The sequence below is a fragment of the Pseudorca crassidens genome, chromosome 2 (assembly GCF_039906515.1).
Source record: "Pseudorca crassidens isolate mPseCra1 chromosome 2, mPseCra1.hap1, whole genome shotgun sequence".
Lineage (NCBI taxonomy): Eukaryota > Metazoa > Chordata > Mammalia > Artiodactyla > Delphinidae > Pseudorca > Pseudorca crassidens.
In genome coordinates, this window is record NC_090297.1 from 146,738,060 (window position 1) to 146,763,040 (window position 24,981).

Consider the following 24,981-nt stretch of genomic DNA (forward strand, 5'->3'; position numbering starts at 1 on the left):
TAGGCCTCTTCGGTAGAATCCATCTTGGCTAAGAGATGTGCGTGCACACATGGGAAATCATGAGCTATACCAAATATGGACTTTGAACCAGGCAAATCAGAATGATTGGCCAAAGGAAATCTGGAAGGAATGCACCATAAAAGTGATTCAAACTGACACGAGGGCGTGACTCTCTCTCTGAGCCTGCCCGTGTGTCTATCCACATGTACTCTTTTTTCCTCTTAATAAATACTTTACTTGTTTCACTACTTTCTGTCTTTGTGGGAATTCTTTTTCTGCAAAGCTGTAGGGCTAGGGCCTTGTCACTGATCACGGGTCTAGTGGCTAGGAATCAGTGCTCTCACCGCTGAGACCCAACCTCAATCACTGGCCGGGAACCGAAACCCTGCTTCAAGCTGCTGCAGGACGAGGCCACCCGAGATCACTACTGCTCTCAAGGGGACAGGGACCTCACATTCCATTTCACAAGTTAACAAAGAAATTCAAATTATAACCACTAAACACCTTTCTCCTTTACTTACAAAATTGTCAATGGCTGAAAACTTTGTTAACTCTGCAAAGCAGGTGTGAGATGAACACTCATATGTATACTCAGGGTGGGAATGGGACATGATGTTCATGTTCATTTAAACTGGTTTTTATTTTTATATATTTAAAAGTCAGGTCCTTTATTTTTCATTTTATATAAAGCGATTCGGAAATATGTACCAACAACCTTAGAATTGGTTCCATCATTTCACCCAATAAATCTAGTATTAAGAATTTATCAAGGAAATAATCATCAACCAGGCCACAGATTTATGTGCAAGATACTTGTTTAGAATTTTTAAAATACATTGAGAGTAACTGAAACCAAGTCCCCCTTAAACTGAGTTCCCTTGCTGAGTTAACAATCTTTCTATCCAAAACTTTATTCCCTTTCTTGTCCCACCCTTGTTCCCCTCAAGATTGAGAAGCATCAAAGAAAAGGGGGGATTGAAACCAAGCATGACCCTGAGGGGCATTCCTGGGGCCTTCCATGCTCCCCATTTCTTGTTTGTAGAAAAAAGGTTTTCACCTCCTAGGCCTTCCCCAAGTTCCAAAGTGCAGACTCAAGCCATTAATGATTAGGACAAGAGTCGTAGGACTCCTATTTCCTCCTGAAGGGATATAAGTAACAATCTGATGCATATCTTTGAGTTGTTCTGCAGGAACTAAGCCCCTCACTCCGGTGGAGGATGATGACTACATGCTGACCACAAGCTTGTGGACCCCAGACTGTTGGAACCAGAAGGCTGACGATTGAGATCTCAGAAACATCACCCTGTTACCTCACAATCAACCAATCAGAAGAAGGTCCTCAAGCTGATCCTATGACCCTCTCCCCAACACTGTCTTTAAAAATCCTTGTCTAAAAGCCAGTGAAGAACACGTTTGATCCCTGGTTGGGAAACTAAGATGCCACATGCTGGCCAAAAAAAAAGCCAACAAAGAGTTTGAGTCTTTTGAGCACACACTGCCTATTCTCCTTGCATGGGTGACCTGCAGTAAATGCTGTACATTCCTTCACCACAACCTGGTGTCAGTAGATTGGCTTTGCTGTGAGACAGGTGAGCAGACCTGAGTTTGGTTCAGTAACATAACCTAAATATCTGGCAGTAGGAAAGTAATTGTTCTGTACCTATATGTACCTGGAAGGAAATTCTCCAAAATATTGTCATGAATACGGATGATCTTTATTTTCAGCTTTGTGCTTCTCTTCATTTTCCCAATTTTCATAATGTGTGTGTATGTGTAGCTTTTATAATCACAGAAACATTTAAAAAAAGTTGTTAGGGCCCTTGCTAGTTCCATTATTTTGTGCCTTCAATTTATAATCTTTTATGAGAGGTTTATTTCAGAAATTATTGGCTTCCTGCAGTGCTTCCTCCTTTTGGATATAATCTTGTGTATATACTGATACTATTTTTTTTCTTTTTTTTCCTTTTTGTTAAGAAACTCAAGAGCCAAATTAGAAACTTAAGCACAGCTTCTATGTTGAGTTTAATTTTGGTGTTTTTATATTCTTCTTTTCTTTCTTAAGACCTAGTTTTTTATTTGGGTGTTTCCAAATAGAATGTATTTGTTGTAAGCCTTTTGAAACTCCTTGGTGAGTGAACGTAAAGGCATGGATGATGGTAGAACCCTGCTATTTTTGTCAAGAACAGTACTTGAACAAAAATAATGGTCCAGCAGGGTTAAGGAGCCATGACTACTTAAGCTCTTCCCACCCACCCCTTTCAAGGGAGTAAATGGAGTAATGGTCACATGGATAGCATTACAGTGTTCTCAGCCTGCACTAAATTGTCACTGTCATCAGCAGGGAGTCTTCTCTTCCCCTTTAAAATCTCCAGTCACCCCTCCTGGGGGGACAGATACAATACTGAACTCCAATGTTGAGTGCATCAAGTTGTTTCAATCCTCCAGATTCTGCCTGAGCCCAGTCTCTTGAATTTAGGTAACAACGACTCCTGAAATTTTTATGTCCAGGCTGTTGATTCTTACTCTGAACTCCTTTTTTTTTTTTATGCTTTAACATTTTTTATTAGATTTGTTTCTGATTGCATACTTAGTACAGACAACTTGGAAAATATTTTTAAGAAAGGAAAATTTGTATAATTCCATCACCCAATATACATTTAACTCCAGTTGCCTTCCAGTTTTTCTATATACATAAATATTTTGTTTATAAAAGTATGCACACTGTTTTGTAGCATGATTTTTCTATTACAAATATTTTCCCATAGCAATGAGTGTTTTTATACAGCAATACATATAATAACATCCATTAATGAATGTACCAAAACATAGTAATCTCAATCCAAATCTATACGCACACCGGCCTCACCTCCCTGTGTTTCTCCCCACGCCCCTCCACACAGTCCAAATCTGCAGCGCTCCCCCATCACGTAAATACCTGTATCCACATGCATACACTCCCACTTACCTTGGAAATTGCGGTCCCTGAACATTATTTCTGAGGTAAACAGGTTTAAGGGTAAAGATTCATCTTTCTTAGAAAAATTAGGACAATTGGGTGAGGGATAAACTACCCCATTCTACTATATTTCTTAGTCTCCTTTGCATCCTAGACCTTGGTTGCCACCCTCTCCCCCCCACTCAAGTTATATCCATACACTAAGCATTGATCTATCTCTTAGGAAAAAGTGTGTGCCAGAGGTGAAGGTGGGGGATGAGATTAACACCTGTACATTCTTGTCTTTATGCAGAGCAGCAGTTTGCATATTCCAAATCCTGTTAGTTGGTCTGTGTAGTTGAGAAATCTGTTTCTTTTTTCCTCTTTGTAATGTAGAATTCTTGAAATAGGTTTGGACTGCACAGCCAACCCTCAACCGACAAAGTTTAAGGTCCAACAAGTGACTTCATGCCTTGGTTTGAGTTTTCCCACAAAAGCATTGTCTTACAAGGTATTTGCCTCTGGCTAGTCAGCTTATAATGAGCCTGAAATACTACACATTTGTGTAAAAAATAGTATGAAACAATGCTGGGAATGAGTAAACCAGGAAAGGAATACATTTGAATAAGACTTAAACTTAAACTTTTTATATATATATATATATAAAGTTGATCTTTTTAAAAGAAGATTTACTTGGAGAAAAATGAATAGGTAACTGGAGACATTTAATGGAGCTTCCAAAGAGAGATCTGAGCATTCAGAGGTTATTGGCAAGGCTCTTTTACTCCTTTTGATGTGTTTTTCACTTTGAATATTTAAAGAAACTCAGTGTTTTATTATGTCTAGTTTCACTTCAAAATAGGCCTTGGATTTTTCTTGATACAGACGAATCACCATCCTCACACTTGTACCGGTCCAGTGTGGTTGGCATTTGTACTATAATTGCTGTTGTTAGTATTTGTATTACCAGTGAAGCCAGAAAAGAGAAATAGAGAGGAAGTAGGGTTTCTAAAGGTAACTTAGGAAAATGTAGTAGGTAAGAGGAAACGTTTAAAGGAAGCTGGTGAGGACTGAAAAAGTCTTCATAGAAGGTGAGGTTAAATGGATCCTTAGAGGAAAAAAGGTGGGGCTGTTGGTGGGGGTGACAGGTTTGTCCATGATCCCCCTGAGGGGGAGTAAAGAAGGGGCAGAGAAGCAGTATTAGATGCTGGGTCCAGCTGTCATGTGTGTAACTACCATAGTTATGGGGTTCACAGAACCAGGGAATTCAAAAATGGAATGACTTTTCCTTTTCTAAAATTGAACCTAAGACAACCTTTTTGACTCAGGGCAAATAAACTTTTTCCAGATGTTGTCAAATGTTCTGTGCCCAATCCAGTGATTTTTCTCAGGCAAATTGGAGTGTTAATCTCTCTGTCTCAGTTTGTTTCACAAATACCATCTAGGTATTTTCTTCCCATTCTTTCTCCTGCCCCACTGTCTCCTGCATCAGTGGAAGGGGTTTTGCTTTCGTGATGGACCTGAATGTGAGAGAGATTGGGTCTGGGGTGTGTGTGTATGGTGTGAGGTACTCATGTGGGGTGGCCTAGAGGGAATACTGCCTCTGGTCTTATATGCATGGGTGATATGGGGGAGACTGTTAATTGTCAACATCAGTGTCTTTTATAGAAATAGAACCCCTGATTTTCAGCTGGACACAAGTTCACCTTGAATAAAGTCCACAACTGCAATCAGCTGTAGCAGAAGTATATGACATTCAAGTTGTATTCTTCTTTCTCCATTTTCTCTAGCTAGAATTCTGACATGATAATGAGCCACCTTGGACATACAGGTGAGGATAACACCCAGGGATGGTGGTTTTGTGATAGAAGGTTCCTAGACGATCCCATGGGGCAGAACTCCCATTGCAGCTCTAAACTGCTTACCCCAGGCTGTTTCATGAGAGAAAAATTAACTTCTATTTGTTCAAGCCATTGTAAATTTAGGTTTTTGTGATAGTAGCTCAAAATATATCCAAACTAGCATGTGGAGGAAGGAGGGGAGACTAATCGATGCAACATATACATAGAAAGTTGAGCCGTAGCTGCCAGAAACAGTGTTGAGTGGTGGATGGATGTGGACTGTAAGGAAATTCCCAGAGGCAGCTATACTGTCTTTGATGATGCTAAAGAAATAGCTGAGGCTTTAAAGAACGTATTAAAAGTATGGGATTTCCATGTAACACAATACCTAGAAATGCACTGGGGATAAAAACAATTGCTGATTACTGCAATTCAATAAACCACTTAAGGCAGTCCCTGGAAAGAATTATTAAAAAGCCAACCCAACACTCTTTGGCTGACCTTAGGACCAATCTGCGGTTTAGCGTCCCATGTTTGTGGAATTCAGATTTTACGGAGGAAGGATTAAGGAACATATTTGCTGACTGTCTGAAAGAACATAGCTTATGTAAATCAACTATGCTTCGATTTTAAAAAAGAATATAGCCTAGAGCAGAGAAATTCTTCAGTTAGGGCGAGAAAGCAAAGTGTTTGTACTTTGCCAATTCACAGACATGCTTCAAAGCGAACAGGCTGAACTTTTGGCTATACAAACAATAGACATGAAGGTTAGTAGTCCAGCTAGATTTCTACCTCCCAGAGTCCATAGAAATTACGAGGTGCCATTTGGTAGGTGGAGAAGATGTGTGGAAGCAGAGGTTATCAGAATTTCATCACACCCTTGGACTTCTACAGTAACTCTGTTCCTTCTGAGGACATTTAGGCTGTAGTGTTGTAAGGCTAAAGTGGATATATTACTTATTCAACTGAGATCATTAAAGCCACCTACACCATGACTGATGCGAGGGTTTGGGCCAATGCCCTAGGATGGTTTGGGGATGTGCCCAGCACCCTCTCACTCAGTATGCATCCAGGAGCTCTCCCTTCCTTTCAGCCCAGAGAGAGGCTGTGTCTGGGGAGGGGCAGGGGAGTCTGTGTTGTCCAGGAAGCACAGGGTTGCATATCAATCACCCTGTTTGGCGGGTAGAACAGACACACTGCCCTTTTATCTGATCACTGATCACTATGCAGGCCTTTTCCGTCCTGGAAGTAGAACTCTTTACAACATAGATGGTGTTCTGAGTCACAGTAATAACTAATGTTTGTGAAGTACTTAAGAAATTACAAAGTCTAGGTTATTTGTTTTTACATTGCTAGGAATCACATGTAGATGGCTAATTTTGATCCTGGTGTTTGCATCTTCCATGCACATCCTTCTAACGGACTGATCGACAAATACATGTGGAACTTCTCTACTGGACCCATAATGAAAGGGGCCTAGGAATCCCCCAAGCTGGAAACTCTCTGGCTTTTCACTGGTGATAACTTCGAATGCGGTCACCCTCCGAAGCATAGGGCACTCCTCTTGATCACGCAGAGTTCTCTTTATATTTCTCTGTACACACTCTCTCCCTACCCTCTTGGTGGATTAAAATGGATTTTGATGTAGCAAGTTCGGATTTTGGAGAACACCCCAATACAGGCAGGTCTGTTATAATACGGTGCATTTGTTTTTGTTGTTCATTTCATTTGGTCTTGGCTCAACCCACTTATCAGACAACTGTATGTTGTTCAAACACTTCACCTCTCAGTTCTACCTTTGTATCAACTAACTTTACCAACCTAGAGCTCTTGGTCATGGAAGAAGCAAAATCTTGTTTATCTATGATGACCAGGTCTCGCCCTGAAACTCAGGACAGGCTGTCCCTCCAGCAGCCTCTCGATGACCCTTTGGACTCCCATTTGTTGATCACAAACCACCAGGCGAGTTCAGGGAAGCACTCCGAACTGCTGCTCTTCCTCTGTTACTTCCAGGAATCTTGTAGTCTATCCACCCTGAACAAGCCCTCATTTTCATGGTCTCACTTGTTCCTAACACTGTGTCTTTTACTCAGCGTGCATGCATCTCGGTGAGTTTCCATACCCAAGGCTCTTATTCGTACATCTGCCTGTCCACGCATTTGGGCAAGCTGTTTAATATCACTGTGAGCATTTCAGCTTCCAGTTTCTATTGTGTTACTTCTCGGGATGGAAACTGATAACATGCATGTTCACTGCAGAGCCCCCAACACCATCCCCGGCACTTCTGCCACTCCTGCCTTCCACACTGGCCCCTGCCCCACTCACCGGCTATCGAGGAGACAACCACAATGCTCCCGTTGCTCTGCTTCAGCATGGGCATGGCGGCCCCGCTCAGGACCACATAACTCAGGAAGTTGACCTCCATGCTTTTGCGCACGTGGTCAATGTCATCGATAAATACAGTCATAGGATTGTTGGTGTTGGTGATGTGGTTGAGAATGAGCATGTCTAGTCCCCCTGTAAGAGATGGCTGTGTTGAGAGAAACCATCTGAGGTTGATACCTTCTCCCCCTCCTCCCCGTCTCAAAAGCTCCCTGGTGAATCCCTAGGGCAAAGTCCAGAAGAGGAGAGAGGAGAAGCTGTCTCACCCATGAGTTTTCCAGCTTTGGCCACAAATTGCTCTGCGAAGGTCATGTTCTCCATGGTGCCAGCAACGTAGTGCGCGGAGGATGCGCCGAGCTCCAGGCAGTGGGATACCACCTGCAGAGGCACAGCGGTCATGGCTTCAATCTCGGCTGAAGACTTTTGGGGGGCAGTCTCTGACATAATGGGGGTTTAAATGAGAGGTTGCTCACAGCCCTGTTTTGGTAGGGGTGTGTGTGTGTGTGTGTGTGTGTGTGTGTGTGTGTGTGCGCGTTGCTAAATGCAACTGACACAATATTAGTCCCCTGTTTGAAATACTGTCTGGAATAAGATAGGGTATAAATGGATAAATCACTGTGCTGGAGTTTAAGTCTGTGCTCATGAGTTTCTGTAAACAGATGTTTCTGAACACATTATTGGTAGGGATGCTAGTTCCTGTGTGGGTAGCCCTAAGTTTGTGAATATTTGTGTATCCTTGGGTTTCTGAGTCTGAGTATATAAGAGAGCATGTGTCTGCATGGGTACCAGAGTATGAATTCCTGAGTACGTCCTGGAATGTTGGTATCTGAGCACATATATGTATGTCTGTGACTCCATGTGTCAATGTGTGTGAATAGGCATGCCTATCTCATAGATAGAGATAGAGCCCAAGAACTTTGTGTCTAGATATGTATGCATGAGAATGAATACTTAAATGCATACTTTTATGTTCGTTTGGGTGTTTGAACCCTCTGTGTGTGTGTGTGAGTATGCATCTATGTCTGAGTGTGCCAGTTCTGTGTGTTGGCATGTATATGTGAGCATACATAGGAATACATCTGGGCACGTGAGGGTACCTATGGCTGTGGGCACAGGACCCTCACCTTCTTTAGAGCTTCTTCTGACCTCGCTGTCACTACCACATGGGCTCCCATTCTCGCCAGATGATAGGCCATCTCTCTTCCAATCCCCTTGCTGGCCCCTGTGACAATCACTCTTTTTCCTCGAAGCATCTCTGGGAAACCCCAAAAGAAAATAAGGACCATAGCTGTCAGCAACATACCTCCTCCCACTTTAGAGGTGGACAGCCTTATCTCAGTGTCTAAAGGTTATGAGCCCAGATCAACTCATCTCAAATTGCATAAATCAATGAAGGAACAGATCAACTCTTCCGTAAACATTCTCTGAAATGGGAGTTTGCTTTGGTTGCTCAAAACCAAGCCTTCCTGCTATCCTTTTCTGAAAACCCCTATGGAAAGAGAACAGCTAAAACACTGGAGTTCCAGACATTTCTGGATTCATCCAGTTGCTCAATTGAAATAAAATTCAAAGAGTCATCAAAACACATGTGCTCAGAGAGATTCCAGATACTTTCTCTCACTTCTATTTAGTCATCAACTCCAGAATTCTTTCTTGTTTGCCACTTATCCATCTCTCCACAGAGCCCAATTATCTGGCTAAGTTGTGAATTTTGGAATAGCCCTATTTTTTTGGTAAGAGATCTGAAATTGCTTTTGATCAAAGGTGCCAAATAAAACATGGACTATTTGGTAATCTTCTAACGCGATGATTACCCCTCCCTACACCCCTATTACCCAGCCTGTGGCTGGAAGACATAGAAACACAGTCTCACCTCAGGGTCCCCTCTTGTCCAGCAACTTTGGGGATCAAGAACTCCTTTTTATCCTCAGAAACACTCTAGCCATCCCTGGGTTTTTAAATCTATTCCTCCAAAATTAGACACATTGGTACTTACCTGGTCTGAACTCCTCCTTCGCAGAATAGTAGTAGTAGGCCAAGAAGATCCCCAGAATGGGGAGGAGATATTTCTTCATAAAAGCCATCAGACAGGGACCTGGCCTGAGGAGCCCTGGAGGACACACAGAGAGAACCTACAGAGCTTTCTACAACCTCCTAGGCAGGCAGCGGCCTCTGAATTGTGACATCAGGGATGGGGGAGGCTGGTTTAGTCTCAGGCAGTCCTAGCCAATTTCCCTGTCAGAGCAGCGATTGGCTTTGGGTGGGATCCCATTCGTCCCTGGCAGCCTGTGTGGTGGATTTCATAATGGACAATGTTTACTCCATTTCATTGAGCAAGAAGAGACTTCCAGATGGCCAGGCTCATGATTGTACAGGACCGGATTCCAGAGCATCCCTACCCTGAGCCCGTCTTCCTCTTAATGCCGTTTACTCCAAGAATCAACGGCCTTTCAAAAGTGGTATATCAAAGGCAGAGAGAAAGTGTGCACAGGGCTTCTGGGGAAGTGTGAGTAATAGCAAAGAGAGCCAAAGTCAAGCAAGTCTCATTCTCAGCCCCACCTCCTAGTCGGAAGCAATTAAAAATAACAGCACAAAACAGAAAAATAAGCTTAGTTAAAAAAAAAAAAGTGCACATTTTGGAGGAAAAAAAAAAAGCAAAGAAGCCCTATAAATTCCACACTTAAGTTCAATGAACAATATTACAACATCAAAGGGGAATGCAAGCCAGCCAGAACCCAGATGGCGGGAAACCCATGACCGGGTCAAGACTCTCAGGCAAGTGCAATGGAATGTACACTTATTAATTTAGCAGCAAATACAGAAGAAATAATGAGTGCCAAGAAAAAAAGGCATTAAGCTGTTAAAGTAGGTCTTATAAATGCGACAGAGGACCAAGAACGTGAACAGGATGGTAGGAAGAGGGGACCTGACGTAGAAGAAAAAAGAATGAGCATCGTTGAAGCAAAGCTAGCCTGAAAAGCCCACATCCAGCTAAAAATTGATCTAGTAACAGTAAAAGGACCAGGGGGGAGAAACCCCTACTAATTTAGAATTTATCACAGAAATATAGAAATAACCACCTTGGTATGTCTGTAGCAAGAATTCATTAAGGCTCAATCTTCAAAGAAAGAATTTAAGATATAGTATTGTTAAGTTTTTCGACTTAAAAACAACTAACCAAACCATACACATTACCCTATCACAGAGCAAATCCAGAATTCTGCAAGTTACCAGCGTAGCCAAGAAAATCATTTAAATATGGCAATAAGAATAGGTACCTGTGCTTTGGAGGAGGAATGTGGGTTGAGGGCGGGGGTTGGAGGATTCACACAAGATTAAGAGAAATTGAATTATGACCCCAAGCACAGTATCTGGAAACACTCACTGAATTTTCACTTCAGAGCAAGGGAAAATAAGTTAAGACCCAGAGGAGATGAAACAATTTGTCAACAAAGGCCCACAGCTGTGAAGTTCACTTCCAGAAAACAATGCAGATTTGAGAACAGTTGAGGGCTACATAGAGCTCAAGGTTCATGGAGGACAAAATAGAAAACATGTTTTTTAAATACTTTTTTTTTTTTTTTTTTTTTGCGGTACGTGGGCCTCTCACTGCTGTGGCCCCTCCTGCTGCGGAGCACAGGCTCCGGACGCGCAGGCTCAGCGGCCGTGGCCCACGGACCCAGCCGGTCTGCGGCACGTGGGATTCTCCCAGACTGGGGCACGAACCTGCGTCCCCTGCATCGGCAGGTGGACTCTCAACCACTGCTCCACCAGGGAAGCCCAGAAAACATGTTGTTTAAAAATCAAGTGGAAAATTACATTACATAGTGTCAGAACTACAAGACCTATAGGCATAGTTTTATAAAGGACTTTATGCCACCAAGATATGTTACACACTAGACTCCATTTTCATCTCTACAGGAAAAGGAATTTAAGTTTTATTTTCTTAATACTATACTATTAATAGCAAAAATATAGGAAACAATGAAAAATGACTTTCAAATCTGATGATGCTAAAATGATAGAAAGATGAACAGATTAGGGAAGTTTATTGCCTGACACACACAAAAAAAGAATTTTAAAGTGCACTACAGAAAATATAAATTTAAAGAAAGCAAAAATAGCAACGAGCAGGAGGAACTGTAGATGACAACATAAAACAAGTCAACTATTGCTCACTGTTAGCTGAATTAAAAAATGAAGTCCAGGGCTTCCTTGGTGGCGCAGTGGTTGAGAGCCCGCCTGCCGATGCAGGGGACGCGGGTTCGTGCCCCTGTCCGGGAAGATCCCACATGCCGTGGAGCGGCTGGGCCCGTGAGCCATGGCCGCTGAGCCTGCGCGTCCGGAGCCTGTGCTCCGCAACGGGAGAGGCCACAGCAGTGAGAGGCCCGCGTACCGCAAAAAAAAAAAAAAAAAAAAATGAAGTCCAATGTTGTGCTGCCCCCAAAGACATTTAAATGCAGACACATAAAAAACGCTGCAAACAGATTAATAATTAGATGGCCAAAGAGCTATCATGTTGGAAAATAGGGATACAGAGAGAGCATCCAAGAAAATAATTTTCATGGACTTTGATGAAATAATTTTTTTTATATCTTTTTTTTTTGTGGCTGCGTGGCATGCGGGATCTCAGTTCCCCGACTAGGGATCGAACCCGAATCGGTGCCCCCTGCAGTGGAGTGCGGAGTCTTAAACCCTGGACCACCAGGGAAGTCCCTGATGACATAATTTTTAATCAATAAAATGCATCAGTGAGAATGAGGACACTGCGTAATGGTTGATGACATTCAATCTTAGAGGCTCTCAGAAGTTTTGGTCTCAGGATCCCTTTAACAATGTTAAAAATCATTGAGGATCTCAAAGAATTTTCGCGTATGTGGTTTTACCTACTGACATGGATGTATTAGAAATTGACTGAGAATTTCTTTTTTAGCTCAAGAATGCATGAGCATCCACGTATTAAGCTCTGTGTTATTACACATCCTGTAGGCTGGGGAAACTCATGAGAGAAGGAGAAGGAAAAAGGACAAACAATGTTTTAGTATGATTATGAAAGCAGCTTTGACTTTTCAAACTCCCAAGAGGGTCTCAGGGACCCGGGGAACCACACTTGGACCACATTATGTAATACACATGGATCCACTGTATGTCTAGAGTTACATGTCTGGTTCTCTCATTAGCTTGTCAACTCGGACACGGACTATGTCTTTTTCATCTTTACCTCTCTCCATCTCCTTCTAGCTTTGCTCCAAAATAGGCATTCAGTGAACTTTTGCTGTTTTAGTGTTTCCGAGGCACTGCAGCGATGAGAAAATGGCTGTCTTTCTGGAGCCTGATTTAATCCAGGGAAGTCACTGAGATTTAGCATTCTGGCCAGAGCTGATCAACCCCCGCCCCCCTAATCCTCTTCTGGCGATGCTCAACAAATTGAAAAAAAAAAAAAAAAAAAAAGAAAGAAAAAAAGACAAAGGAAATATGAACACTTCACCTAGCATTTGTTTGGACAAATTTTCACCAATCAAGTAAAGTTTCTTTCACTGCCATAGCAACGAACTGAGCTGTTCATTCCTTCACGCTGCTCCTCCTTTGTAAGGCATTGACCACCTACATTTTAGAGCAGGGTTTCAGTGAAATGCCCTCAACATGATCTGGTCATTTTCAAAAACCCACGTAGCATGGGTCACTCTCAGCTGGAGGTGCATGGCTGAGCCCAGCCAGGAATTCTCTCCGACTTGATCAGCCCCACCTAAATAAATGGGGTCAAGAAAAGCGAGATGGTGAGAAGACGTGCAGGGTTGTTGAATGGGAAAGGGCCTCGGAGGGATGGGCCAGATCTGGGAGGACTCACAGGAAGTGGCAAACACGTGAGGGGGGGCGGCCACAGGGGAATTCCTGTGCATTTGGCATAAAATGTAGATCGTGCAAGGAGCACCTGTCATTTCTGAAGCAGCAGCATCTGGAGGGCTTTCTGGGACTGTTTGGTAGCTTTGTTAAGAAAGTGGTCTCTTCCTTGTGAAAACTGATCCTGCCAGTGGAACAGTGGGCAGACCTTGGAGTAAAAGGTGGGTGAACCCTCTCTGTTCCGAGGTTCTGCCTTCTCTGGGAAAGTAGCACCAACAGGTTGAGACAGGAAAGGATCTTAGCATAATGTTAGAACGCATAAAATTCTCCCCTTTCCTCCATCCTCCCACCCTGTTCCCCACCCCAATCCAGTTCCTCTGGTCCGATGGTTTTAAGGACTCCTCAGTCTGTGCCATGGCTGCCAAAATCTGTTTCTAGCCATGGAAACAGCTGTAAAATGAAATTCATTAAATTCATTTTAAGGCAAGACAAGAAAAATTTAAACAAAAAATCTTCGCTGCCCTTTGGCCTCCTTTCTCTTCCCACTGTGCATTGTATATCTGTATTATGCATGGCCCAAACCTTCCCCATCGACAGAAATACCTGCTCAACCATAAGAGCGATGTTCTCCTAGCACCAATAAGACAATTCCTTAAAGATAACAGTCCTTCATGGTGCTTAGATGTGGATTATGTAAATTGTCAATAATCCGTCATTATACGTCAATAATACAGCCCTCTGTCTCAGAAAACTTATATAACTGTGGCTTGACTTCTAACGGGCAGAACAATTCTCAGAACTTTCTGAGATGATTTTCCTGGGTTGTAACCCTCAAATTTTACTCAAATAAAAATTTCCTTTTCTTTCTTAAATCCACTGATTCATTTTTTGTCGACACAACTATCATTTTACGTCATTTTGTCTAATAACATGGATTCCCTTCCTCCCCTACCCCGTCCCCTTCTTCTCCCTCCCCTGTATACCTAACAAGAGGGGAAGTTCTATTTGTCAACCCTTTTGTAGGACCCTACTCCTAATGCACAGATTTACTCATTTTTTCCAACTAATGGAAGCTCAGATGCAGGAAAATGATGGGATAACCTGCCCTGTGTCTGCCATCCTGTCCCTACCAGTCACGTGTAGTCCATGGCAGGGGGACTGATGAGGCAGACTACCTGGAATGTGTTTGCCTGGGAGAGTTGAGAGCCTCCTGGGAAAGAGCAAGTACCCTAATGAGGCCCAGAGTTTGGCCCGATCCCTGCCCCCTCAGTGTGGGTAGGGCAGAGACAATTCTAAATATGTACTTGCATGCAGTTTTTCAAGATTTTCCTCTGGTCTATGGCACGTGAACTTGCCCTGGAGCTCCGAGTAGCCATGAACAGTAACCGTAAAGTTACTCCCCAGAAAGTTTGGTGAAACAGGGGCAGCACCAGGGCTCCATGGGAGAGGCCCACACAGCGGGGAGGAGAGGACTGACTCCGGCAAAGCTACCGCACGGCTTCGGCCACCCGGTGCTTTTTCTTGGTTGTTCAGCCCAGCTTTCAGGAAGCACATCAGGTTGGCATAGCAGCCTCCGCCAGGTGGGATTCTTAGGGTGCCAGTGACTACAGCATTAGAGGGAGGCCACTTCCCTTAGGGGCGAAGTAGGGTTGCCACATTCAGCAAATAGAAAGACAGGACACCCAGTTAAATTTGAATTGCAGATGAACCACAAATGCTTTTTGAGGATTTATATAATCTCAACTATTGCACGGGATTATACGAATACTAAAACGTTATTCATTGTTTATCTGCAATTCAGATTTAACTGGGTGCCCTGAGTTTTATCTGGCAACCCTGGAATTAGCACAGAACTTTGGGAACGCTGGGAGAAACTGTACCTTAGGTGTGGACAAAGCATCCTTGACCATGGCTAGTGATAGCAAAGGTGAGAATACCTTGTGTACCTTCCCCGCAATGGAATCCAGCTGCCCGGCCACAGACAGCTCCCAAAGGGCTATAAGTAGCAAAGGAGGAAAAGGGTACATGCCGCATGTTGGCTGAGTGACTTCATTTATTTAGGTTGTATGACTGATCAGATCCTATGACCTATGAAAGAACAAAAGCCTTCCAAGTCCTAGAAGGCACTAGACATGGCAATAAATGAAATGTGTAAAGTATTGTCAGTGCTGTGATGGAAGTCTACGGTGGGGAGTAAAGAAGGAAATAGGTCTCTCAAAGTGGGGGATGGGCCAGTAGGGCAGGCTTCAGAGGAGAGGTCAACCCTGATCCGTATTGAAGCAAGAGCAGGAATACTCCAGGCAAGCGAAGAAGGATAGGAGGGAGCATTGCTAGGGTTCCAGAGTGTGTGGGAGAGAGAGGAGGGTTGGTCCGTAGCACATTCCATGCAGAGGAAGCTGTGTGAGAAAATAGAAGGAGGTGTGGAAGAGAATGGAGTGTTTGGGAAACTGCAAACAATTCCACGTGGCAGGATCACTGAATTTCAAGGGGTGGGGTTACGTGGGGCGAAATCAGCCAGGAGAAGTAAGCAGAACCGCATCCTTGAGGGCCATACACATTTACTGCTGGAATCTGTTGTTCTGGCGTTTACGGCCAGACATGAAGCCTCGGCACCCTAATCCCTTCCCAGCGCTCTGCCTGTTCACTGGCCTTTTGCATCCCTCACAGCCTTATGCTGAAAATTCAGGATCCCCTGCCCACCTCGGGCTCATCAATCCAGCCCCCCTGCCTCCATCAACACTTCGCTCTCCCAGGGCCACGCTGGGCCTGGCCTCGCCCTCTGGCTTACAGCTCTGGAGCTCTGCTGAGTGATGTTCCTGGGCTCCCCAACCCACACGCAGGTAGATTTTCCTACCACGTCTTCCACTTTTTGATTCTGTTTACTTATCTGATGTCTCAGGAGCCCTTTCTGCTCTTGCCTCTCTCCCCTGCTCCCAAGCATCTTCTTCCCTTGGATTCTGTCCATATATAGCCTCTGGGCTTTCTTCCTACTCCTCAGACTACTTCCCCCTGGTGTTCTTTAGATTCTGTCCTCACTCTTTCCTCCTTTCTATCTTTGGGCGATTTCTCTCATTCTCATGGTTCCAATTGCTATCTTTCAGTTGATGAGTATTAAAAATCTCTATTTCCTGTGCCACATTATATCCTAAATTTCAGGCAGCATAACCACCTGTTTACTCCACCTCTCCCTCTTAATGCCTTCTAAACACCTCAAACTCAACATGCCGAAACCGCCCTGATTATTTTTTTAACAGCTTTTGTGAAGTACCGTTTTTCTTGTTGTTGGTTTTCTTTTTTGTTTTTTGTTTTTTCGGTACGCGGGCCTCTCACTGTTGTGGCCTCTCCCGTTGCGGAACACAGGCTCCAGACGCGCAGCCCCAGTGGCCATAGCTCACGGGCCCAGCCGCTCCGCGGCACGTGGGATTTTCCCGGACCAGGGCACGAACCTGTGTCCCCCGCATCGGTAGGCGGACTCTCAACCACTGCACCACCAGGGAAGCCCAGTACTGTTTTTATACCAGAAAAGTATCTCGTGGTAAGTGTGCAGTTCAATGGTTTTTAATAAATTTGCGACGTTGGGAAACCATCACCACCATCCAATTTTACATTTCCGTCACCCCCCAGAGGTTCATCTTTACCCATTGACAAGTCCCCATCCCCAGGCTTGGGCAACCAATAATCTAAGTTTCTGTCTCTCATTTTAGTGGAATCACATAACGTGATCTTCTGAGCCTGATTTCTTTGACTTATCCTGTTTTTGAGGTTCATCCACATTGTAGCATGTATCAGTACTTTGTTCTTTTTATGACCAAATCCTAGTCCGCTGTACGGATATACTACGTTTTGTTTATCCATTCACTAATTCACAGACATTTAGAATTTCCCACTCTTTGGCTATTACAAATAGTGCTTGTATGAACATTGGTGTGAAAGTCTTTATGTGGTCTTGCTGGGTTGTGAGGTAAATCTATATTTAACTTTTAAAGAAACTGCTAAACTGTTCTCCAATGACTTTGTGATTTATTTCAATCAAGGGCTTTAGCATCCATCCAGTTAATGCTCCAGAACCTTGGAAGTCCTTCCTTACTCCTGCTTCCCCATCTCCCCACATCCCATTACTTACCAAGCCCAGGCAATTCTACCTCCTGGATATCTCTAGACCCATGTCATTCCATCCTCACCCTCGCTGTGACTATCCTCACTCTTCTCTCTGCCTATCCCACCTTCTCCAATCCATTGATTTATTTTTTAAAAAGTTTGTGAAACATTTGATATGCACAAAACAATAGATGAAGACATGAACAATTTAGGCGGCATGATAATAAGGCAAAAGCCTTGCTGGCCTACCAACCACCTTAAGACCTGACTGTTGCCAACACTGTGGAAGTGCCCTGTGGGCTTCAGTGCACCCAGTTCTTCTTCCATGACTCCTTATTGTTCTTAGAATACAGTCCAAACACGTTATTTTAGCTTTAACAAGCTCTTTGTAAGCTTTGAAATACTTTCCCAGGAACCTCTCACCACTCTACCCCCGTTCCTTCTTATCCTTCAGGTTCTACCCGTTGAAGTCACCCTCCCTGCCCTCCCTTGGACATGTAACGTATCACCAAACACTGGGTATTTCTCTTATCATAGCTCCCATCACTTTGTACTCACAGTTGCTCATTTGTCTGTTTTTCCCATTACACACAGGTCTGAGAGGGCAGAGGCTTGATCTATCTCACCAGTGTATCTCCCGTGCTTAGCACGGTGCTTGCACATGGTGCAAGTGCTAGAAAGCATTTTCTGAGTGCTTAATGGAAACAGACTCTTATACACACAAATAAATATGTCTGCTAGGTATTTGAAGGTCAGGAGAAATCTCTAGGCTAGAGATATTGATCTGGGAGAATGAAATCATATAAGCTAAAGTTAAAAGCAGACAGATGACACCCCCAGGGAGAGGGTGAAGGGCACAGTGGGATATCACAGAAGACGAGAACTGGTGGAGCGGAGCAAAGGAGGAACAGGCAGCGGGAGGACCTGAGGCAACAGGTAACCTGGGGGAGGGGTGGGGGTGGACGGAGGGTGGTCTCTACGAGATGCGAGAGGTCACAGCTTCTGAGAGGTCAAGGAGGATGAGAAGCGACCAAAATACATCGGGTCTGGGAATGGGAATCGCTGGAGACCTGTCAGAGTCGTGAAGGCACTAAAGCCAGGATGCTAAGGCTTGAGGAGTGATGTATAGAAGGAAAGGACATGTTTCGTGTGAGTGTGGAGAAGGGGGACATTCGAGGAGCTTGGGAGGCACGCAGATCTGAAGGAGGGCTCTGATTTTTAGGATAGCGGTGAGTTAAGGTTTCATTCAAATGTTTTGGAGCATTTTCTCTGTGCCAGACACTGCGCTGGGCTGAGCAGATTTTCAGCGTATGGGAAAGATCCAACAGCGTCCATAGACGGAATCGCTGGATTTACAGGGTCCGACGATCTGGCACGTGGCTCCAGAAAAGGAGACTCAAGGAAGGAAGGTGAGGGTGGCTGTTGAACTCCTGCGGTCTGCTTCTAAATTCCGTGAGCTTTTTAGCCTAGCGTGTGTCCTTCCTTCGATTTTTGAGAGGCAGATGGCTAAGGCTTCCCCATGTGTCCATCTTTCTTGGAGGAGGGCGAGGAAGCAGGCGGGGAGTTGAACTCCTTAAGGTCTCCTTTTCCTCGGATTTGGCCACAGTAGGTAACTTCTATTCTCATACCTGCCTCATCCCGCGCCGTTCCTGATCTTCGTGCATTCACACCTGTAAGGCAGGAAAGTCTTTCCCAGGGTGGTTGAATTTTTCCTTTTCTGTCTGATGGGAGGTTCACGAAGTTTGAGGGCTTGGAAATGACCCAGGAAAATGGCCTTACAGGAACGGAGGGAGAATTTCTAGGTTTAGGATGCTACGAGTTTTAACAGGTTTCTGCCAGAAGAGGGAGCCCCAGGGCTGAGAGAGAAAGCACAGACTGCTGGGGTTTAAAATCTTGGGGATGGGGGTCTTTGTTTCTGGTATTGTTTTCAGCAGTCCACAGGGGTTTATGGGTTAAGATAAAAGAAGATGAAAGAGGGAAGGAGGGAGGAAGACAGACTCGCAATACACCGACATATACACAGAAACAGTTACACACACACAAATCACATAATCCCCCCTCCCTCACTCCTCCCTACACGCACTCACAAATTCTGCTTTAGTCCAGTGATTCCTAAAGTTTGCTGTGCAATTGAATAATCTGGGGGAACTAAGGGCAGATCCTTAAGCCCCACCAAGGCCTGTTGAATCAGAACCATCCAGGGTGGGACCCAGCAATCTGTATTTTTGCACAGCTCCCCAGGTGATTCTGAAGTAACTTTTAGGTAGACAGACTGGGAAACCCTTCTGGGTAATTAGGTAAATACTTTAAATATAGCTTGTTTGAGACTGAATCTAATGGCTCCAGCCATCAACATGTTGAGTGGTAAGTAGAATGTAATCCATGAATGTTGTTATAACTGAGCCGTTTCCTCTCTTTCTTCTTTTCTTTCTTTCTTCTTCCCTCCCTCCCTCTTTCTTTCTTTTTCTTTCTTTTCTTTCTTTCTTTCTTTCTTTCTTTTTCTTTCTTTCTCTCCTTCCTTCCTTCCTTCCTTCCTTTCTTTCTTTCTTCCTTCCTTTCTTTCTTTCCTTCTTTCTTTCTTTCTTTCTTCTTTCTTTCTTTTTTGTATTTATTAATATAATACATGAGAGGCGTTACAAAGTCACATGATATCAAAAGACTTATGATGATAACAGCAATCCTTGTTTCTCCCTTCCCCATTCCCTAGTCCCATTCAGAGGCAACCACGTTTTAAAATCTTCTTTCTTTCCTCTGGGAATTAACTGCATATTTAAAAACATTTACTGCTATTTCTTGATTTTGCAGTTTTAGAGATTATGTACTGATTTTCCACTACGGAATATTAGGACTTTTCCTTTTTTTTTTAAACAGCACACACAGATACTCATTCCCTTCCTTCTAGATTCCTAACACTATTAAATTACAATTTTAATTAAATCAATAGTCAGTGTTCATATTATTATGATGGATTTTTTGCAGCTCAGCAATATAATGTACTATGATTGCATTTCTTTTCTTCTATTCCCCACCCCCGACCCGGGATTCAATAATCACCTCATTTTTGTTTGTTTGCTTACTCAGTTGTCATGTTCTCCAAATCCTCCAGTAAGGGCAATACAACTCAAATAAAGTGATCAAATTAATTGGATAAGCTCTCTATTTTTTCCCTTGGAGACATCCATCTGGGAGCCCCATTCTTCCTGTTCCAATCTGGACTAGGAGCCTGATAGGCTGGTAGATGGGACCTCCCTTTGCCATCCACCTGGCAACCCCGACTTTTTCTTGGTTTATTTCTTCATGATGGTAGGGAACTTTTTTTGAGACCTTGGATGCAGGAGTGCTATTTTACATCGAACATCTTTACATGGGCTTTAGTCCATCAGACCCTGGCCACATACAGCCCAGTGTGTCAGCCCTGCCTGCTTGTCCTTACTTTACCCTCTCCCTGATTCATTGTTTGGCTGGGTAAGGATTTCAAGATTGGAGATTATCTTCTCCTGGAATTGGAAGACATTGCTGCATTGCCTTTCGGTTTCTAGCTTCCAGTATTGATACTGAGAAGTTCAATTTCTGTCTGGACTCCTGATCCTTGTTACTTATTTATTTTTTTTTACGGTATGCGGGCCTCTCACTGCTGTGGCCTCTCCCGTTGCGGAGCACAGGCTCCGGACGCGCAGGCTCAGCGGCCATGGCTCACGGGCCCAGCCGCTCCGCGGCATGCGGGATCCTCCCAGACCGGGGCACGAACCCGTGTCCCCTGCATCGGCAGGCGGACTCTCAACCACTGCGCCACCAGGGAAGCCCTGGAATTCTTATTAGAAGATGTCAGAGCTCCTGGATGGATCCTGTAAGTTTCTTATTGTTTTTGTCCTATTTTTCATCTCTTAACCTATCTGTCCTACTTTCTGGGAGATTTTGTCAATTTTATCTTCCAGTATTTCTTTTCAATTTTTAAATTTCTAGCTGTATTTTTATTTTAAAAAGCTCCTTTCTGTTCTCCACTATTTTTAGAAACACTGACTTCCTGATCTTCATTGATGTATACACTGCCTTCCTTTATCTCTGGGGGGGATATTGACGTTGCCAGGGCTGTTGTTAATGATTTCTTCTGCTCCCTGAATTACCTACGTTGGGGTCTCCATCGGCAATATCAGGGGCTTTCATTTTATGCTTGGTGATCTTTGGAGTCAATTCCTTGGCTGTTGGAAGCTTTGTGTGTAAGGGCAGGGCTTGTCAACTATGGGAATGCACTGCAGGATAACCCAGAGGGAAGTCGGCAGTATCATTGGGGGACCCCCAAATATCAGTGTCTGTAATCATTTTTTCTTTAGTTGTATACTTTCTACAAGGAGGAATGCTTCATTCTTCTGCCTGGGGTGGGCTGGAATAAGGAGAATGCAGAGGGCTGTGCGTGTTCTGGGATCTGAGTCAGGATAGGGGCTGAGGAGTCTCATCTTTCAGGATGGCGTCTTCCTCTAACCCTCTGTTTCTAGCTCCCTGCCTAAGCCCACCCTTTGCTGTGCCTGATGTCCCTGAGCCTGGCATCTCTTTGGCCGATTTCTCCAGAAAATAAACTTTCCTTCTTCTTGGAGGGAAAGAAAGGGGATTTGGAGCATCTCTTCCTATTTTTGCTCCCATCTCTCCCTCTGAATTGAGGTTTCTGGTGGCCTGATCCCTGGGACTCTCCTGGGCTCTGTGGCTTCTTGTTGGCCTCCATGGGCTGTTGGGCTTCAGCAGTCTCCAGTTTGCTAAGTCCCTTATCCCTCGTCCATCCACTTTCCATCTTCTGAAAGGGTATTGACATTTCTCATCTGTTGTTGTCTCCATCCTGGTCCTCTGTCCTTGTGATTTATAGCATGCACATTCTTCTGCTGTACTGTGATCAGTGCATTTTGTAAGGGAGCAGAAATGAATGTTTGTTCAACTGGCACGTATAACCCTAGAGAGTGCTTTTGAGCAGGCTGTCAGGTTTGAAGGGAGAAGAAGCCTATAGTAGTGCCATTTTCTATTCCTCCCAAGATACCCAAAATTCAAGAGTGTGGGAGTGAGACTTTTTATTAAATCATTTACGTGGAAGAAAAGGAGGGGAAATCTTTCATTTGCTCATTCATCCATTTCCCCCAAATGTTTATTGAGCACTAATAAATGTCCAAAACTGTGCTTGGTGCCAGGAATGTATTGTAAAAGCTGATCGATATCTGATGCTTTCCTTCAAGGAGATTCTAGTTAACTATAAGGAGGGTAGGGAAGTAAGTCAAAGCTCACAGTAGTGTAATACTAACGTGCATAGGGTGCTAACGGAGTACAGAGTAGGGCAGCCAAGTCATCCCAGGGAGTGGGAAAGCCTTCAGGGAGGAGGTGACCCTGGGGCTAAGTTTTGAAGAAATAAGTACAAGTTATGGAGATGAAGAAATTGGGGGAAGGACATACCAAGCAGAGGGAGCTATTTGTGTTTAGGTAAGGAGTCTAGAAATAGCTTGATACCTCAGAGCGACCTCAAGTAGTTTGAAGTGGCTGGAGCAGGGGTCCATGTTGGGGAATGGCCTGGGTAAGAATGCAACAGCCACTGAACTGTAAATATTCACGTTAGTCCACGGCGTGATGCTGGGCCTACTAACGAAAGATGCAGAAATAATAATATCTTATTCTCTCTGTGAATTTGAGCAAATTAAAAAAAATATGACTTGTAAAAGGAGGATACTATGCGATTATATAAAGAGGTAAGATATGTAAAATGCTGGATCAATGGTAGGAATGTAAAATATCCTGGCTCTTTCATGACAAATCTGTCTTGAATCCTTCTACTCTCCAGTTTCCTAACAGTTACAAAACAGATCTAGAAAAGCTTAACTATTAGGAAAATCTTTTCCCATTTTCCATTTCTGCCAAGTAAGGATTAGTTGAGCATCTTTAACTGAATATTTTATTTTATTTAATCAGGAGTTGCCGTGTTTATGTGTCCTTGGGTATCTGGGGCTCTTTTGTATAAAGTTTCTTGCAAGGCGCCTGGGTGGGACCCAGATAATTGAGTTCCAGTCTCCCTTCCTCCACTGACATATATGTGACCTTGGGCAAGACCCTGCCCCTGTCTTGGCTTCAATTCCCTCACCTGGCAAACAAGGGGAATTAGATTACCTTTAAGATTTGTTCCAGCTCAGAAATTGGATGCATGGAGCTTTTTAGCTGTACTGAAATCAGCATCAAGAAAGAGCTAGGATTTTTGGATTTTATTTTCATATCATACATAAGAGGGAAAGGCAATTCCTTCCAAATTTCGGCAAGCAAGCAGAAGTGAGATTCTTCCATCTCTCCTTACCTCTCCCGCCTTCCTTTCAGCTTCCGTCTGTGATGCACTCACAGAAAACCCAAAGGAAAATACTGGCACTAAAAGAAAAATAAACACTTCAAGTGTGTCCCTTTGAATTGGTAAGCTCTGTTGGAAAAGTTGCGGGAGCAGGACTCTTCAAAGCCAAGTGTTGTGAAAACACACCATCATGGTCTACAGGCATTTTCCAAAGTGTGAGTTTAACTATTTTAATTCCCCCAAGTGACTGGATCAGTAAACTGCAACCTTCTGGATGGTACTAGCTATCGATGGCAAGGGAACGTTTGGGCAAATGGGGGTGTAAAGCGTGGGGAATGCTATTTCTTGCTCCTGTTAGGTTTCCTCTAATGGCCCTGAAACCAGGGGCTTTGAAATCTGATTAGACCCTTCTAAGGCTCAGAATGCCAGTAGCCTAAGCAGCAGGCTGGGCTGGGATTAAGGAATAGATGAACAGCACAGGAAGAATTTTGAATGACAACTATAGGCCTCCCTTGGTCCTTTGAATAAGACTCCTTGAGATAAAACATGCCTTCTTCAAAGCTCTAGATCTCAATATTAAAAATATGAAACTAGCTGATGATTGGATGCAAAAGGCAGATATCTGCACTCTTAGCAGTTCCCAAGATACAGCATAGTGTTTGTGCTCTGTCATTACTTTAAAGCTGCTTTATAAAAATGCTTAAGACCTGCAATCTTTGTATGATTTCAAAAGAACATGCAGACATTTCTGAAACTATTTTTGCAATTTTTGGTTTCAACTTAACTTTCTGTCCCAAAATGATCAGAATGTGCTCAGTGCCAGTAACAGACATCTGGTTCCATCTGTGTTTTATCACATCTTCCCTCCTACAGAACGCAAAGCTCCAAAAAAAAAAAAAAGAATGCAAAGCTCATCGGGCATTTCTTTTGGTTTCTTGTTTTGACCAGCATTTGACATTGAAATCTCTTTCAGCCCAGCCCTCCGGTTTATTCCAAATAGATGCATTATTTCAATAGCGGTTTTTTGAGGACCTGCGATGGACTAGGCCCTGACACAAATGGTGATGCTATTACATATTATTGTGATTTAAAAAAGTCTTACCTTGGGGTTTCAACCAGATTTGACTTCTTTTTATTGATCTCCTTTTTTCTCTTGCTTCTTTTCTCCCTCCTCCTCTGCCTTCCCTTCTGTTTCATCTCTCTCTTCCTCTGCGGTTTCCCACTCTTTGGGGAGGGGCAGGGTTTCCTGCTCAGAAGGTGGTTGGTTTCTGGGAGGAGTCAGAAGATCTGATTCGGGACTGGAACCAGCTGGTCTGCCACCTAATACAAGAAGGTGAAGGAAGGGCCAAGGAAGAAAGCCCTCATGCTAGGACTGAGCTTGCAGCCAGGAGGCACTGGGAGATGAGCACAGTTCAGGGCTCCCCAAAGAATAGAGGGCCCCTGCAGCAGCCCACGGTGGGAATGCTTGGAAGTGGTCCTGGTTGCCCTGGAGACTTGTCCATTACTATTGCTAGCTCGGAACATGCCAGAGGCACACCAGGCAGAACCCCTTTTCCACCCTTAGCAAGCGCTCACTCTCA

General features: G+C 43.8%; 1 protein-coding gene across 4 annotated transcripts in view; it reads right to left on the reverse strand.

The window, feature by feature from the left end:
* The window catches only part of HSD11B1 (hydroxysteroid 11-beta dehydrogenase 1), a 44,702-nt gene extending 20,062 nt beyond the window's left edge, over positions 1-24,640 (reverse strand). Inside the window, exons 1-5 of one of the 4 annotated variants that reach the window (XM_067729093.1) lie at positions 24,504-24,640; positions 9,155-9,268; positions 8,283-8,413; positions 7,425-7,536; positions 7,102-7,293 (exon numbers count right to left, since the gene is read on the reverse strand). In XM_067729093.1, the coding sequence (XP_067585194.1) occupies positions 7,102-7,293; positions 7,425-7,536; positions 8,283-8,413; positions 9,155-9,242 (523 nt within the window). In that variant the 5' untranslated portion in view covers positions 9,243-9,268; positions 24,504-24,640. Of the gene's footprint in view, positions 1-7,101; positions 7,294-7,424; positions 7,537-8,282; positions 8,414-9,154; positions 9,354-24,503 lie in introns of those variants that run through there. The other 3 variants (XM_067729092.1, XM_067729094.1, XM_067729091.1) reach the window with 3 other exon arrangements.
* Between the last annotated feature and the right edge of the window lie 341 nt (positions 24,641-24,981).